Source organism: Temnothorax americanus, unplaced genomic scaffold (genome assembly GCF_048541705.1).
Source record: "Temnothorax americanus isolate GAGA-0224 unplaced genomic scaffold, ASM4854170v1 Scaffold51, whole genome shotgun sequence".
Taxonomy (NCBI): Eukaryota; Metazoa; Arthropoda; class Insecta; order Hymenoptera; family Formicidae; genus Temnothorax; species Temnothorax americanus.
The window spans coordinates 1,069,281-1,084,308 of record NW_027509668.1 but is presented as its reverse complement, the minus strand read 5'-3'; the positions used below and the strand labels follow the sequence as shown (position 1 = coordinate 1,084,308).

Below are 15,028 nucleotides of genomic sequence, written 5' to 3'. Positions count from 1 at the left end.
CGCTTGGCAATCCTGAATCCTGAATCCTGGCCAATCACGATTGTGCGCATGTTGCGCATTCTGCAAGGCAAGGGCAAGGTTAGGCTGGGTTGCTGGGTTAGGCTGTCAGGCAAAGGCCCTTATGTGTATCAACAAATGCAACGCTCTTAAAAGGAACAATGTCGAAACAGACAAGAGTGCTGGAATTGAACAAATGCATTTTGTCTCGATTATGGTATACATCTTTAAATATTTTCCACGTAAACAATGACAGCAATTTCTTGAAAGAATTCCATCACACGTGCTGCGTCGACTTGTCAGAATTGGAAACTGTAATTGGGAGCTTGATGTGAGTATAAGCGTTACTTATCAATTATACGTTATAGAATATAGATTATACCGTGTATCGTTGCTTGCTTTTACATTTCGTTATAGACCGTCTCCGAATGAAGAGCAATACCAATGGATCGCCTACGTATTGCTGTGGAAGCTTATAGACAGCAAATCGTCCAATGTTGGTTGCGCGATACAATGCAATATTCAAACGCAATTCGATTGCATACAAATAAAAAATGCAATTGAGATGTGCGATAATCTACCGGACTGTTTGCATAAGGTATTTTTCTTCGTGCTAGCGAAACTGCAAACTTACAACTGCAGGTAACTTCGCGTTACTACCACGTTACTCTTGCTTTTAAAAACGAAAACTTTTTTTTCTAGGACGTGTCGGTCGTTCTTCGACAACTAAACGTGGACGGTAGTGTAAAGCATACTTCGAGTGTTATATTGGAACAGATCCTTATCGTTCTGAAAGATAACGTGTATGTCAATGTGGAAACTGTGTGTTGGATTATAAACAAATTAATATCTGTAGCTCCAACGGCACGCAACGTTGTTAGCGCGTTACGAGACATTTATTTCTCTACTTTCAAGTCGTGCCTACAACACATTCCAGCCAGAAGAAACTGCTGCTTAAATCATACGACGGCGCGCGCGTCCTCTTCTGAAGCTGCGTCGCCCACTCGTGGCAATTCTTTACGAGTGGTTCTACGCCTTTTGTCAAAAATAGATATGGATGTGGATATAGATGCGCAAGTCGAATTTTTAAAAATAGTCTATCCTACGCTTTCAAAATCGCACCACGTTAAAGATATTGAACTTGCGTTGTATTCGCGAAAAAATGAGAAAATGTTGAGCGAATGGCTTTCACTTCGGAATAAGACAAACGCGTGTCTCGAGAGCGCTACCACTTTACCCACGGCATATAATATAAGCGAAGGTATATTTAAATTAGCAGAAAACTCGGAAATTTCTTTGGGCAAACAGGACGTACTTGAGAGAACGTGTATGAGAAAATTGCATTGGTTGAATGATATTTTGGTAAGTTTCGTATTTTAAGCCTTCTTATTTTGACAGCTAACGGAAATAAACAGATACATTATATACATATTTGTTACACACTTGTGTGACTCGTGGAATAAATTTTTATATTATATGTTACAGGATATATGTTACATCTTGACTACGGAGAGAAAATATAACAAAGTCGAATTATTGTTATCGTGTGATTTATTACGAAGGTTATATCCAGTGTTGTTGTTTAAAGTGTTAAACAACAACGCTTGTCCGCGGGAAATAATCGATACTAGCGAAAGCTACGACAATGATATTTTTATCTGTGAGTCCATCAGCTTTCTCTTAGAGAAGTGTTACCCTGATCTACGCAACGACTGTGATTTAAACAAATTATATACGCTCTTAAAAAGCCACGTTAGAATTGTAGTATATATTTTACAGTGGAAGAAGGGACATTTTGTAAATGCGAACGTAGATGATGGCAGAGAATTGAAAAATGTGCACGCTGATGCGACGGCGATTGAACGGACAGTATCTGTAAAACAGATTTTGTCTCTTTTGCAAAAACACGATACACTCTTCGTCTTGAAACTCACGACAAATATACACGCGCAAGCGCACAGTGATATCCAAGATTTGCTGAAGGAGACTTCTCCGAACCAATCTGCCAACTTCCAAGCATATTGTTGCATAATAAGCGCCTTAAAAGCTATTTTCTTATGTGAATTTTACAACACGGAATATAAACAAGTTGAAAAATATTTCACCGATATGATATCATACTTGACCTCTTTATTCCCTTTATCGTCAAGGATGGAGGCAATGGAGAATATATTTTCCTTATTATTTTTACGTTATGAAGATTTTAACGTTACAAATGCCAGTTCCAAAGCGGATGATTGCACTAGTCGCAGGTCGGTGGAATATGACAAGTCTGGCTTCGTAGCCAATAAATATGCTGTAAGAGACGTGCTATATTATTTATGGAAAAATACTTTGATTACGACAGAAGAGATCGATGACGTACAAGTACTCGGATTGCGCGAAGAAATACAACGACTTCGCGAAACTATCATCAGCTTTCGGTCAACGTTGAAGGACACTCGATGGAGATTGAAATTCCATATGGGATCTGATTTTATCGAGAATGTTGGTCGTCCGCGGGACGAATCAGATGGTTCCTCTATTACAAATAAATCAGAATCTGTAGTCCCTCAAAAACCAACGTTCCCACATCGCGTCAAGGGAGACAGTTTTTTTTATAAAGGAGACAGCGCTTCGGATGAAACTAAAGCAAAGTCTGACAGTAGTTCGGAATCCGGCTTATTGCGCGACGATAAACGCAGAAAGCGTTCGAAGATCAGTACAACAACGGCGGATTATTTGTCAACAAAAGACAAACTGTCCTTGATCAATTTAATGCTGGCTTCGAAAGAAAGTTTGATTTTACATTGTTTGTGGAAGGGCACGTTTCAGAAGGCACAAGAGGTGGTTGAGGTACGGTTGCTTTATTCAAATAATGCATCTACTATCATACAACTTTCATGTCTTTCTTCTATGCAACTTAGATCTATGTTGAACAAACGTTTCATTAGTTGATACGTCTACATGATCATCGAATAAATCATATTAATTATTAATAAGATCGGACGTAATCATAACGTGTGTGTGTGTTTGTGTGTGTGTGTGTGTGCGCGTGCGTGCGTGCGTGCGTACGTGCGTGTGTGTGTGTAAAACATATTTCTCATTCGTACATCCACAGGAAAGTGTTTCTACTTCCGTAGCGAAAGAGTTCAACATACAAGTTAGTAAATAGCGGTTAGCGAACGCGGTAATATTCATATATTTCTTATCGCAGCTTCAAAAGTTTTGTACGCGTTATATTCGTATTCAGTAGCCTCATATTTAACAGGCTCTTTCACATCTTCCACTTTTTTCAAGTCCTTGACGAAAATACCAGGTGGATTCGTTGCGTAATATTGTTTGACAAGTATAATCCTTTTTCGTGGAAAACAAAACTTGCAACGGAAACAGCAGCAGCACCATCCTGAAATATAGTATAGATTTTCATATATAATATAATGATATCTCCCCATTTATATAATATAATTTCTTTCAAATCAAGAGAAGGACCACTGCAGGAATAGCAGGAGAATCAAGTCACCTCTTTGACACCAACAGGGAATTGCGAAGCAAATGTAGATTAACAGCCAAACTCTGAAAACCAACCATGTCCTCGAGAGGATCAGCTTCGCAGTCGTTATGTCTTTCGCGCGCTGATAATCGTACAAAAGGCATTCTATGGCTTTAATTCCAATCTGACTTAATTCTTCCTCCGTACAGTTCTTGGGTCGTTTCAAATCCATTATTCTTTTCAATGCTCCTTTCAGCGTATTCTTCAGCGGTTCTTTCTTCTCGGTATAATTCAGTACTTTCCCTTCCTTTATGTCGTCGTCGAGCTGCTGTTCGTATTCCATTTTGAATCTTTCATAATCATATGATTCTTCGTGAGAACTTGAGTTATCTGCGAGTGTAGATGATCTTTCCGAGATCGAAGACTGGTCCAGAAGATTTTTCGTCGCGTCACTCGTAGTTTCCTGGTCATCGTCGTACAAGTTGTATCGTGCATATGTCTCTGGCGTTTTCGCCAAGTATCCAGTCGTTTCCATCTTTTCAGTTGTAACATTTCTGTTTCTCATCGCTTGAAAAAAATCCATTTCTTCGTTCAAAGTTGTTTCATAATGGTTGGTTGTCTCTTCGCGTTTTACTCTAACTACGCCTTTTACACTTTTGTCTGTTTGTTTGGCAATGGAAGGCTATTCTTTATTCCTTCTCTCTTCATTTATCAATATATACCGTCATGTGATTGACTTATCGTCTTATCGTATTAATTAGTAATCATATTAATTAGTATACCTGTGACAACATTTGTTGTGCCCTTTCTGTAATTCTGTAATTGTTTAAAAATCTGCGCACTTCTCTTGTTCTTTTCAGACTCAATATGATTACGTGTCTTGATTGATGTTACGTCAACACTCTGCTTCGTGGTTTTGAAGAAATACTGGTTTAAAAGCAGTTAGATTTAATAGTCTTACATAAGTATAAAGAAACCTTTTGTCAGACCCTTCCTTCTTCCAATAAGATGATTACCTTATCCAAATTATGCTTAAAACCAGCGACAAATGGTTTATTTTCTTGCTCCTGATTGACGGTCTCTTTCGTGTGTGATCGCAAGTAGAAAAATATATCTGACGATTGTTTCTTGCCTTCGGTGTTACGCTCATTGTAATATTTTACATGAGAATGTAACGGTCCATATCTGCCTTCGTCTTCTACGAGAGGTTTTAAATCCGCAAGATCTCCCGGTTGAATCATTTCATTTTCGCTCTCCTCATCGTACGTCACATCATCCAGTGCAATTTCAAAGACTTTCGTGTCTCGCATATCAATCTATAATGAACAACTATTGTAATTTTACGCAAGATATAAAAATTTCAAGTATAGAAAACGAACGGTTTGCTTTAAGTACTTAACTGCGTGAGAAATTGTTTGTAAAACACGAATCTGAATCATTAGAAACGCAGCCGCTCTTCGATGCAACATTTTAAGCTTTTTCTAACGTTATTCAGGTATTGTTATACGTATGTATATTCTGTTTCTTAGATGTTCCACATGGAAAACACACAATTGGACGGCGAGATTCGATTTGCGGAAGCGCTTCACAAATTTAAGCACAATATATGTAAACACCGTTGTACTTTAGCTGCAATCGATTCTTCTAAAGAAAGCTCATCAACTTCTACACTAGAGGTAAACATATATGTATATATTCTATGGCATATTGTACGATAAATATCTTACTGAAATGTATAAGTATTATGTGTAAGAGTGTTAAAATATGTGTTTGCAGAATATAAAATTTGCTGCACAAGAAGGTGTACAATCCTCTAGATACATCAACCAACTTGAAACATTTCTGGCGTCTCAACAAGTACATTTACGAATGTTGGATACAAATATCTTACGCAGTGACGAAATGTTAACTCTTAGCGTGCTGGATCTAAGTTTGACTATAGGCGAAACATATCAGATCTCAAATAATGTATGTGACGTAGCCATGAAGTATTTGAAGCTCTGTGAAACGTTTGACAGCACATCGGGACACGCAAGTTTCTTCTCGAGAATCCATCAATTGTTTTATGAAAATAAAAATAATACGCCTATGACAACGATACTGTGTGACGCTAGAATTCCATTGTACATAAAGGAATGGAAAGAGAACGATGCCGTCTGGTGCGAATTTGAGAATACGTATCGCACGTTGTACGATCTCGAGAGAGCGGAGATTACAGAGACGCGATCTTGCGACAATAATTATATCCTAGGGTTAAAAACGATAGAAAAAATATCTGATATTTTTAATAGCGAAAAATATCTTTACAACGTCTACTCTTACCTGCAGCTTGTGTCCACTATTATTCCAGGTATTGGTGTAACGTCATCAGGTTTATTTACCTTAAACGTCACTCGTTAAACTACGTAGACTTGTACTAATTTGTTATTCGTTCGTTTTCACAGACGACACTACGGTACGGACAGTGTTTGATTTATTGAAGACGCCGTTACATCATTATTTTGGATATCAGATATTCGACTTGAGCACGGAGCCAGATAAGCTTGAAAAAATCGCTTTTGGTTTGCAAGTGAACTTGATATACAGCATCCTTGTAACGGCATGTCCGAGTATTTCTTGTTATAATGAAAGAAACTGCAGCAGTATCAAGGATTCTGAATGCATTATACTAAATCAATACCAAGAGGACGCGGTAGGACAAACTACGAATCTATTAAAAATACGCCAAATTTTCATACTGCCACGTAACAGCACATAGTAGTATAGTATATAATTACGGACGTATCGTCGTCTTTACAGGGTGCGAAAAATGTCACGTTTAAAGGACCGAATCAATGTGTCTCGGAAATATTGGCAGAGCTCCTGCAGGTTCTGCGCAACGTAAGTTCGGGACAATCTCATCTGGATACGTCACACTTGAGAAATATCTCTGATCATACGGACATACGGGTGATTCTAAATAAGACCGCGAGCCTCGCCAGCCTTGATCTCGGCGAATTATCCGTAGGAGACGAAACGTTGACATTCTTCTTGAACGTTTGGAACATCATGTTCCTACATGCAAATTTGGATGTGTGGTCCAAGGATCCGCCTCTCCAAAGTTTGAGGCATACAGTCTCCTTGACATCGATCGGTTACATGATTGGCGATCTCGGCTTGGTGACACTCGCCGCTCTCCGATCCAAGTTATTGGGTAGCCTCGCGAACGATAAAAATCTTAAATTCTTCACACGTGTGGAGGAGCTTAACGAATTGGCATGGCAGGACTTGGATCTCGTGCAGAATCCGAAAATAATCTTCGCCATGGCTAATGAATTTTATGGCACGCCTGAGATTCGTGTAAGCTATACCTAACGCTCGATTATAATTATTCATCAACGGTAAAAAAAAAAAAAAAAACGGATGGATATATGTGATCAATGTACTCAACATTGTAGGTGTACGAGGCGCAGACGTTGAACGACGCGTTGAATGACGTGGCTCACGATTATATCGCATATTACTCCGCGGTGTCGCCCGATGACAAATCTATAGATAGACCAAGGGGAAAAATCAACCTGCCTGATCTTGTGAGGCGGTATCGAAACACGTTTGCACGAAATACTGATATCGCGGTGACAAACGCTAGTAGGAGTTTGCTTCCAGCGGATGATTTCGAAAAATTAAACGGAGATGTAGATGTAGACGACGCTATGTCTAACTATACGTACGAAGTGATACTAAAATATTCCGGACATAGCACATCTAGCGTTACAACCACAAATGTGATCGTACAGACATCATTTTGGCAGACTCGCAAATTAAGACCTAGCTTATCGCAATATTTGGAAAGACATTGTTGGCTCCTCTCTTATCTTATACAGAGGATGCATAACGAGAATCCGACTATTTTGGAGAATAATTACGATAATATAAAACGTACCGCGTGTCTCGAGAATCTCTTGAATTCTTCGTGGGTTGACAAGCTGAAACTCTTATTTAACAATAATCAAACTCTCGCCGCTATTCACGACAGCGTACCTATGCACGACGTATGGCATTATTTCGAGCTTAGAAAAGATCATAATTGGCAAACGTCTTTGGAGATATTAAACGCCTTAGCTGACAGCGTCATAAAATATAATACGGAGCTGCAGCGCTTCAAGGATCTGATTCTAAGTCACGCGCTGTCCAATCTGGGTGTCCTATCTATCACACGAATGCTGCAGTATCTGTACCAAATCAAAGATATACACATACTGGCGCAAATGATATTGCACAACATTAACAAGTGGCCTATGATTTTGTGCGAACACGCGTTAAGCCACGCGTTGCAGCACGAGCACTGTCACAAGTTGCCAGTGCACTGCAGACATCGGATGAACGGCATCTTGTGCAGAATAACGATCTTCCATAAAATGATTCCGTACTGCATGAGTAGGTCGAACAGCACATGGTACGACATCGTATATTGTACAGAGAAGGTCGATCCGTTGGAGATCATCGAGTCCCTGATCGATGCGGATCAGTTTGAGTTATGTTTAGAGTGGCTGGAGTGTCAAGCATTTTCTCTGGAGATGCAAACTCCTGTGATCCAAGATTTTCTGATAGGCCTTTTAAAAAATGAACAGCAAGATTTCAAGCAAGCTTTAAAGGTATATACAAGATTTCTATTACATAAAAATCGTTTATATCCTTGTAAATATACTTGTCACAATGTCAATAATTCGATAATAAATATTTTAGTTTCTTCAAGCCTTACCGTTGACGCAGTCAGTAAAGATATGTAAAGGGGTTCTCAAGAAATTAGAATCTATTAGCGCATTGCACGTTATCGCCAACTATTTATTGGACCACTGCCGAATAGTAGAGCAACCAAAGTACCGGAAAACTTTGGTGGGACTAGAAATTCTGAAGATGTTGGAAAATAAAGACAGAGCGTTATACATCCACTTGATAAAAGAGCCATTATTGATGCTGGAGCAATTATTGATGAATAGTAAATTTGAAAATATTCAAAAGATTTTGACGATGCTGCATGAGGTTTTGCAACATTCCGATACAGGTATCGGCAATTTTGACAAAATTATACGGTTTTACGCCAAAAAGTCGTTGGACTTTCGCGTCGCGCTCCAGCGTGACGGTACCGAAAATAAAGCCAGAAATATTTCACAATCTAATCTTGAGACGGAGGACAACGAATTTATTATGCCCGTTAACGTGCCCACTAAGGAGGAATGGGTCCCAAATGATAGGGTACGTCGAAAAGTATTTTTAAAACGTTATCCAAAATAAAAATGTGCTTGATTCTTATTTTATACCCGTATTTTCCGGTTATTACGTGACATGACAAAAATCGTTTGTTTAACAGGCGAGAGAATGCGATTGCTGCAAGGCTGTGATATTTTCCATGTTTAACAGACGACACCACTGTCGGCGATGCGGTCGCGTTGTTTGTGCCATGTGTTCTCAGCATCGCATGCAAGTTGCTGGTTATCCTAGTACTGTGCTGGTACGCGTGTGCGACGATTGCAAGCATCAGACGGTATTGCAAATGCGTGCGGTGCAAAGTGTCCCGTCGACCGCCAGCAGCGAGTTGTTCGATTATTGGCGATTGACAAGAGACGAAAGACACAATCGCACCATAAGAGAAGAGTTTTCGTTCGAGTATGCCCCAAATATTTCGCTGTGTCTTGCTATTCTGAATTTGCACTTTGACCCCAAGATATATACCAGGTAATAATTCGTAAGTTTCTTAAGAAAGAGGATGTTATTAAAAATGTTGTGTGTGTGTGTTTAAATTTGTAAGAAATAAGTCAAACAGAATCTTGTTACCGCACAGTTTCCTCTTGGACCGTTGCGATGAAATGAAGCGATTGCTCCAACCCGTTAATGGCGGCAGGATAAATCCCGAGGTTGATCACGCGGTGATCATCAAGATGATACGTTCTCTATTGGTCGCGGCTAAGATGAAATGCGCGAAATTTGGTTTCAATACCGGCCTCGCGCATTGCGATCGGTTCCTATCGCAGGTGGATCTAATTGCGACTCTAGTTAAATCTGATTGTGTGGCTCTTATACCGACCGATGACCTCGACGAGCACACGCTGAGAAAATTACGCGATCTCCTCACCGAGAAGGAACGTTGGACGTTGGCGTTGGACGTCAGCACAAAGGCAGGATTGGACACGCAGGGCGTGTGGGCCGCCTGGGGAAAGGCTTGTTTGAAGGTGGGATACTTGGAACAGGCGAAAGAAAAGTTCCACCATTGTCTCGACAAAATTGTGCACGAGGATCTCGACGATTGGGTCGTGCTATCTTATTCCAAAGAGTCGATCGAAAACCCCGAGACAGAGTTAACGGAACAGACAACCGCGTCGGCGCCGAAGAGAGACGAAATATTGGACGAGGGAAAAAGGGCGTGCAGCAAAGGCGGTCAATTAAAAAGGAGTGAATATTCCAAGTGCCGGCCGCTGAAAGATCCGCCACTGTTGACAGAGATTCTGCAAATATTAGATAACTTGAGTACATACCGATCGCGAACACAGCATTCGAGTCCGCAACCCAAGTCCGCGGCGGCGCGGGAAATCTTACAGACGCTCAACAGCTTGAAAGCTGTTAGCCAAAATCAGTTTAACGTTAAATATCTAATACCCGCTAATCAGACAGTTTACTATCAAGAAAGTCTGTACTATCTGTTGGCGTATGGAAGTTATACCTCCATCTTACAGTTCTTTTTGAAGCATAAAGAGTTCGACAAGTGCCTGGCGTATATCTTGGACAACGACATGGAGCGTGATTTGTTTCTTAACGGGGTTTACTTGTACTGTTTGAGGAACGGCCACGTCGAGAAACTTCACGATGCGATGAGGGCAAAAGATCCCACTTTGGTCATTTGGAGGAAGTACCTGATAGCCGTCTGTCATTTCATGGAAAGGAAGCAATACTGGCATACGTTATACCAGATACAGCTCTTCATGAGGGACTGCGTGAGAGCATCGATGACGTGCATCCGTTTTTATACTACCGAAGCGAAAACCTATTCAGACTTGCACAACAGGGCGCATTTGTTACAAGACGCTCAAAAGCACTTGGAGTCGGAATTGCAGATGGAGAGCTCGACCAAAAGAAGAAAGAACACAAGCTCGGTGCACAGTGGCCAAAGTACTTTGGCGATGGAGATGGAACCCTCGGAGATAGACAGGCATATAAACACTATATGCAGACAGACGGAAATTGTCAAGTTTCTAGCGAACTGCGAAAAAGAAGAAAGAGTCTCGACCGAATTTTTAAATCTCTTCCCAGATATTGACAGCGCGAACCCCCCGACGCTCGAGTTGCCTACGTTATTTGGCAATCAACGGCAGAAGATACATTTATCCGTTTTAGCTATATTGTGCGGCCGTGATATCGGGGAAGGATTCGGCATAGCTTTTCGGATAATACAAGGTACGTATTTAGTATTATCAACAACAATATAACACAAATCAGTGTAATTCATTATCAATGTAATAATATCAATAATATGTGCCGCTATATCATGTGCGCCAACTAACATTTTGTCAATGTACGTATCATTTTTATAGATTATAATCTTCCGCAACAAAAGGTGTATTCTTTAGCTGGCCATGTATTGGCTTTAAAAAGCAACGTAGCCGCAATCGAGCAATTGATCAAGTGCTGCCGCAGCTCTGGAGCCCATAACGCCCACGTTATTTCTGATCGCGTCTTGGCACACTGTGTGAAATTATTGTTGACTCATTCGTACAGCGAACAGAATCCGACACTCAAAAATCATATAGATACTTTAATCAGACTAATAATCGACACAGAACTTAGGGTGAGCTTTACTTCAATTATGTCAATATATATCTATATATATATATATATATGTCAAGAAATTTCTAATGTAACTGGTTATATATTTCGCAACACTATTCTTTTCCAGATAAATGCATACATTGAAAGTAAACAACTGAAGGCTGCGTATCTGCTTGCGGTTAAGCATTCTAGGGCACAAGATATAAGGAGAATCTTAAAAGAATCAGATAGGCTCGGTCAAAGTGCAATTAAAGCGATTTGCTTAAAGTGGCTACAACAAAAACCAAAAGGATAAGCATCCGGAAGAAAAAGGAAAATGAAGAAGATGGTATCATTATCATTGATATATATTATAAACAATATTTAAGTCAAGCGTTTATTGTAATACAATAAAGTTTTTTGTATCCATTGCAAAAGTTTCGGTTTGACGTACGTGCAAGTTTAAATTATCTTACAATGTAGAATTAATCTAAAAAAAATTTTTTTGTTTTTATTATCTAAGACTAAGAATTAGTTTAAGCTCATGAAAAATATGGATTTGAAATTTTGAACGTCACAAACTGGATTTTCTATCGAAGAATCGACCTATTCTCGTTTTATCATTAAAAAAATTCTTGAAGCTATATCTATATAATTACTATTAATATAGTAACATTCGTTGAAAATCATAAAATATTCCCTAATTTTTCTTAAAAAATTACGTACATACGCCTTTCTTAAATCTAAAATAATCCTATTTCACATCATCTTATTTTTACAGTCGTTTACGTTACGTATATCTGAATACGCATAGAAAATAAAACAACTGTAATTAATATAGATAAAACTTGACTATAACGACAATGTTCAAGTACAAAGGATACGAAACGCAAAGACAGAGGAATGTATAGAATAAGAAATACATCTCTAACATCAGAAAAGATACAAAAAAATTTACAATTTTGCAAATATTTGTACAATCGTCTTACTTATTTTGTCTTAAACCATTTTTATTAAGTCGATATACAGCTACAACGTGAATCCATCTCAAAATGAGTTATTTTTCCAAATATTTTACGAGGATATTCCCATTATAAATATTTAATGGAAATTGGAGAGAATTCCTTTATCATGAAAACGGCACAAGCTAAATTTTGATACACGAAGAACGTAATTGTGCTACGCAGACAATTTGATACATGATTAACATCGTGATTTTATTCATGACACTATAATATTAGAGTTCATATATATGTATATATATATATATAAGGAAATAAATATATAAATATATAAAAGGATTTCCCCGAATTTATATAATTTAAAAAATTGAAAAGAAAAAAAAACTAGAGAAACGCTACATTTCTACATGGAATTTGTAAGTTGTAAAGAGATGCAAGACGCTTGCTCGTTACTATTTATCTTCCGTCAACGATGATAATCTTTCTTCATATTTTTCAGCAAACTTACTATCTGTACTCTTAATAGCTGCCAACAAAGAATCTTTCTCGCATTGCGACCACGTGCTACTCCACTCTCTGAAGAGCTTGACGCGACACTGAAACAAGCTTGGAGGCCTGTCAGATCCTTCGCAACCCAACTTCTCTATTCCAGCCACCAGTCCATTCACAAGCCCTGAAGGACCGCAATTCTCCAGCAACACACCCAGAAAATCGTTCCGCTGCATTTCGGACCATTCTTGAAACCATTCTATCACGTAACGCAGTTGAGCCTCGTTCGATAACACAGTAGACATGGTTCCCGCTTAAAAAGAAAAAGATTCCAATAGTCAGTTGTGGATTTTAACAGTAAAAAAAACACAAGTTTTATCACGATTGCATTTTACAGTAATTAATTTTAAAGAGGACTGATAGAAAGAAAAATTGTATAAAATAGCTTTTTGACATAGAAGTTCTCAAGCGTGGGAGCAGTTTTTGGGGAAATCTTTTATATATTATATATATTACACACGTAAAAAAAAAACACACACACACACACACATAGGGATAGCCGAATCTGTTAGACACATTTTGCAAAGTGTCGGCTATAAATTTTGTCGGCAAACATGAGGTACGCAGATTGAGTATAGAAACCGAACAAGATCCGTCACGTCGCATTCGCGAATTTAATTTAAATGAGTACGAGAGACGACAGGTTCCGTTTCCGCTAGCTGTCAGATTAGATTAGGTGGTAAAACATGACAAGAGCCTAATGTAAAGACACGTAACGGTAGCCTGCTGCAAACGCTAGCAATATGCAGTACGCGATACGTGTATACGTATATAATAATATTGTTACACATTATATATACAATTACACATAATGCGCGCTGTACGTATGCTTGTTGCACGTGCAATTAAATCGCTAAATACGGCTGTCAGCTGCCTATTTTTTGTTTACATTACGTCCTTGTAACAGGTAACTAGACGAGTCGGAATGACAGCAGAGCAGTATTTACATTTACCCCGAAGAGAATCAAGTGCGAAGTTGCGAATGTGTGTGTGTCGCGAACAGAAGGCAAAGGATCGCGCGAATGCTCTTTCTCTCTCGTTAGGTTATGAACGCCATTCTCGATTCTCGTCTCGGTGCAACGGTCAGCAACGGCGCTCGGCGCAAAGCAAACGCGGCTGGATCGCTGGACGGCTGGACCCGAGAAATGAGTAACCCGTCCTGTCCGGGTGCGAGAGATAATTGACTTGATCCGGGTATAACGGCGAATTACCAAGTAGGGTTCCGGCTTTCGGCTTATCGGGCCCTGTGCCGCGTGCGCGCCGCCAGCCGCCACGTCCGTCGGCGTCGGTCCGTCGTCGCTGGTCCGGTCCTGGTCCTGGTCGCTCAACGGCACAACGGCTATCATTCTTCGTCATTCTCACGCGCGAAACGCGTTGCGTGTTATCGCTCACTAGCCATTTATCAATCTTATCATCGCGAGCATCGCGACGGACGACGGATCCGCGAAAAATGTGTTTCACGCTCTGAAAATAACGCACGTGGAAAGACGGGAAGCCGGGAACTTGTTCACGGTATTCGTGAAACAGCATTCGAACGCTTCGTCTCAGAGTGTCAACGGTAATAATATTTATTAATATTTATATACGGAATACACAATTTAGGTGGACAACTTGCATTTTTTGGGGTTAGCCTGCGTCTCGCCTTCCTCTTCCCCCTCCTCCTCCTCCTCCTCGACAGAGTCCGATTCGATGTCCGAAGAGATCGATTGACTCGCCATTTCTGCGCAAATAGCGAAAATCAAACTGTACCGTAGATTACATTACAGGGGGGAAGAAAACAAATTACTTGCAGCGTATAGCGTATATAGCGTTACCTTGCGCCCTGCCGGGCGCGTCTCGTTGAATTATCGCGGTCAAGAAATCGTTGACTTCCGATCGTGCATCCCGTAGATTTTGCATCAACGTCCTCAGGTCGTTTTCGGCCTCAGATCGAGCAGCCTCGTGCTCATGGATACATTTTTCTTCGTCGTATATCCTCACTCGAACGCCAGTAACGTTCATCGCGCCTCGGCCTCGGCTGGCTCCGACCGGCCCGATCGAGTTTGAATCTCACTTGCGTGATGCGTCTCGCGTCTCGCAACTCGCACGCATACGCGTCTACGAATCTACATCGCGCATAGGCCGAGCGGGCCGAGTCTACCACGAGTGTCGATTTAATTCTTGCGACCACCCATCGCAGACCCGGCCTCACGCGTGTCTACGGACGTCTACGTGTGTATAATCGCGCATCCGGTGCACCTTCAAAGGCGCCCTAGAAATTTTTAGATAT

At 40.2% G+C, this 15,028-nt stretch overlaps 3 protein-coding genes across 8 annotated transcripts; 1 reads left to right on the top strand and 2 right to left on the bottom strand.

Moving 5' to 3' along the window:
• The first annotated feature begins 72 nt into the window (after positions 1-72).
• Positions 73-12,517, top strand: Sptz (zinc finger FYVE-type containing 26 spastizin). 2 transcript variants are annotated; one of them, XM_077418998.1, is made up of 14 exons: positions 73-328; positions 415-595; positions 700-1,359; positions 1,483-2,832; positions 4,999-5,145; positions 5,246-5,819; positions 5,914-6,161; positions 6,269-6,808; positions 6,907-8,103; positions 8,195-8,704; positions 8,820-9,184; positions 9,291-10,897; positions 11,035-11,288; positions 11,397-12,517. In XM_077418998.1, exons 1-14 carry the CDS (start codon positions 159-161, stop codon positions 11,562-11,564), a joined length of 7,971 nt encoding a protein of 2,656 aa, XP_077275124.1. In that variant the 5' UTR covers positions 73-158; the 3' UTR covers positions 11,565-12,517. The 2 variants fall into 2 exon arrangements, with proteins under 2 accessions (XP_077275124.1, XP_077275125.1); XM_077418999.1 differs by lacking the exons at positions 73-328; positions 415-595; positions 700-1,359 and having other exon boundaries at positions 1,511-1,657; positions 1,777-2,832.
• On the bottom strand, positions 2,828-5,003 carry LOC143904378 (uncharacterized). 3 transcript variants are annotated; one of them, XM_077419019.1, is made up of 5 exons: positions 4,870-5,003; positions 4,486-4,785; positions 4,252-4,396; positions 3,500-4,129; positions 2,828-3,382 (listed from the first exon to the last, which is right to left on the bottom strand). In XM_077419019.1, exons 1-5 carry the CDS (start codon positions 4,936-4,938, stop codon positions 3,174-3,176), a joined length of 1,353 nt encoding a protein of 450 aa, XP_077275145.1. In that variant the 5' UTR covers positions 4,939-5,003; the 3' UTR covers positions 2,828-3,173. The 3 variants fall into 3 exon arrangements, with proteins under 3 accessions (XP_077275145.1, XP_077275147.1, XP_077275146.1); XM_077419021.1 differs by having other exon boundaries at positions 3,565-4,129; XM_077419020.1 differs by having other exon boundaries at positions 3,500-4,036.
• Positions 11,601-14,961, bottom strand: LOC143904381 (uncharacterized). Of its 3 annotated transcripts, none has more exons than XM_077419027.1 (3): positions 14,574-14,961; positions 14,375-14,479; positions 11,601-13,012 (listed from the first exon to the last, which is right to left on the bottom strand). In XM_077419027.1, the coding sequence occupies exons 1-3, from the start codon at positions 14,758-14,760 to the stop codon at positions 12,663-12,665; spliced, it is 642 nt and encodes a 213-aa protein (XP_077275153.1). In that variant the 5' UTR covers positions 14,761-14,961; the 3' UTR covers positions 11,601-12,662. The 3 variants fall into 3 exon arrangements, with proteins under 3 accessions (XP_077275153.1, XP_077275151.1, XP_077275152.1); XM_077419025.1 differs by having other exon boundaries at positions 13,971-14,479; positions 14,574-14,622; XM_077419026.1 differs by lacking the exon at positions 14,574-14,961 and adding an exon at positions 14,550-14,571 and having other exon boundaries at positions 13,971-14,479.
• Between the last annotated feature and the right edge of the window lie 67 nt (positions 14,962-15,028).

Coding starts and splice junctions, on each gene's coding strand:
- LOC143904381 (XM_077419025.1), bottom strand. CDS start 14,289: ATGCTGTTTCACGAATACCGTGAACAAGTTCCCGGCTTCCCGTCTTTC. Junction 13,013..13,970: donor GAAAGCCGGAACCCTACTTG/GTAATTCGCCGT, acceptor TTTCTTTTTAAG/CGGGAACCATGTCTACTGTG.
- Sptz (XM_077418998.1), top strand. CDS start 159: ATGTCGAAACAGACAAGAGTGCTGGAATTGAACAAATGCATTTTGTCT. Junction 1,360..1,482: donor ATTGGTTGAATGATATTTTG/GTAAGTTTCGTA, acceptor TATATGTTACAG/GATATATGTTACATCTTGAC. Junction 6,809..6,906: donor ATGGCACGCCTGAGATTCGT/GTAAGCTATACC, acceptor TCAACATTGTAG/GTGTACGAGGCGCAGACGTT.
- LOC143904378 (XM_077419019.1), bottom strand. CDS start 4,938: ATGTTGCATCGAAGAGCGGCTGCGTTTCTAATGATTCAGATTCGTGTT. Junction 4,786..4,869: donor TACAAACAATTTCTCACGCA/GTTAAGTACTTA, acceptor TGTTCATTATAG/ATTGATATGCGAGACACGAA. Junction 4,397..4,485: donor TTAAGCATAATTTGGATAAG/GTAATCATCTTA, acceptor CTTTTAAACCAG/TATTTCTTCAAAACCACGAA.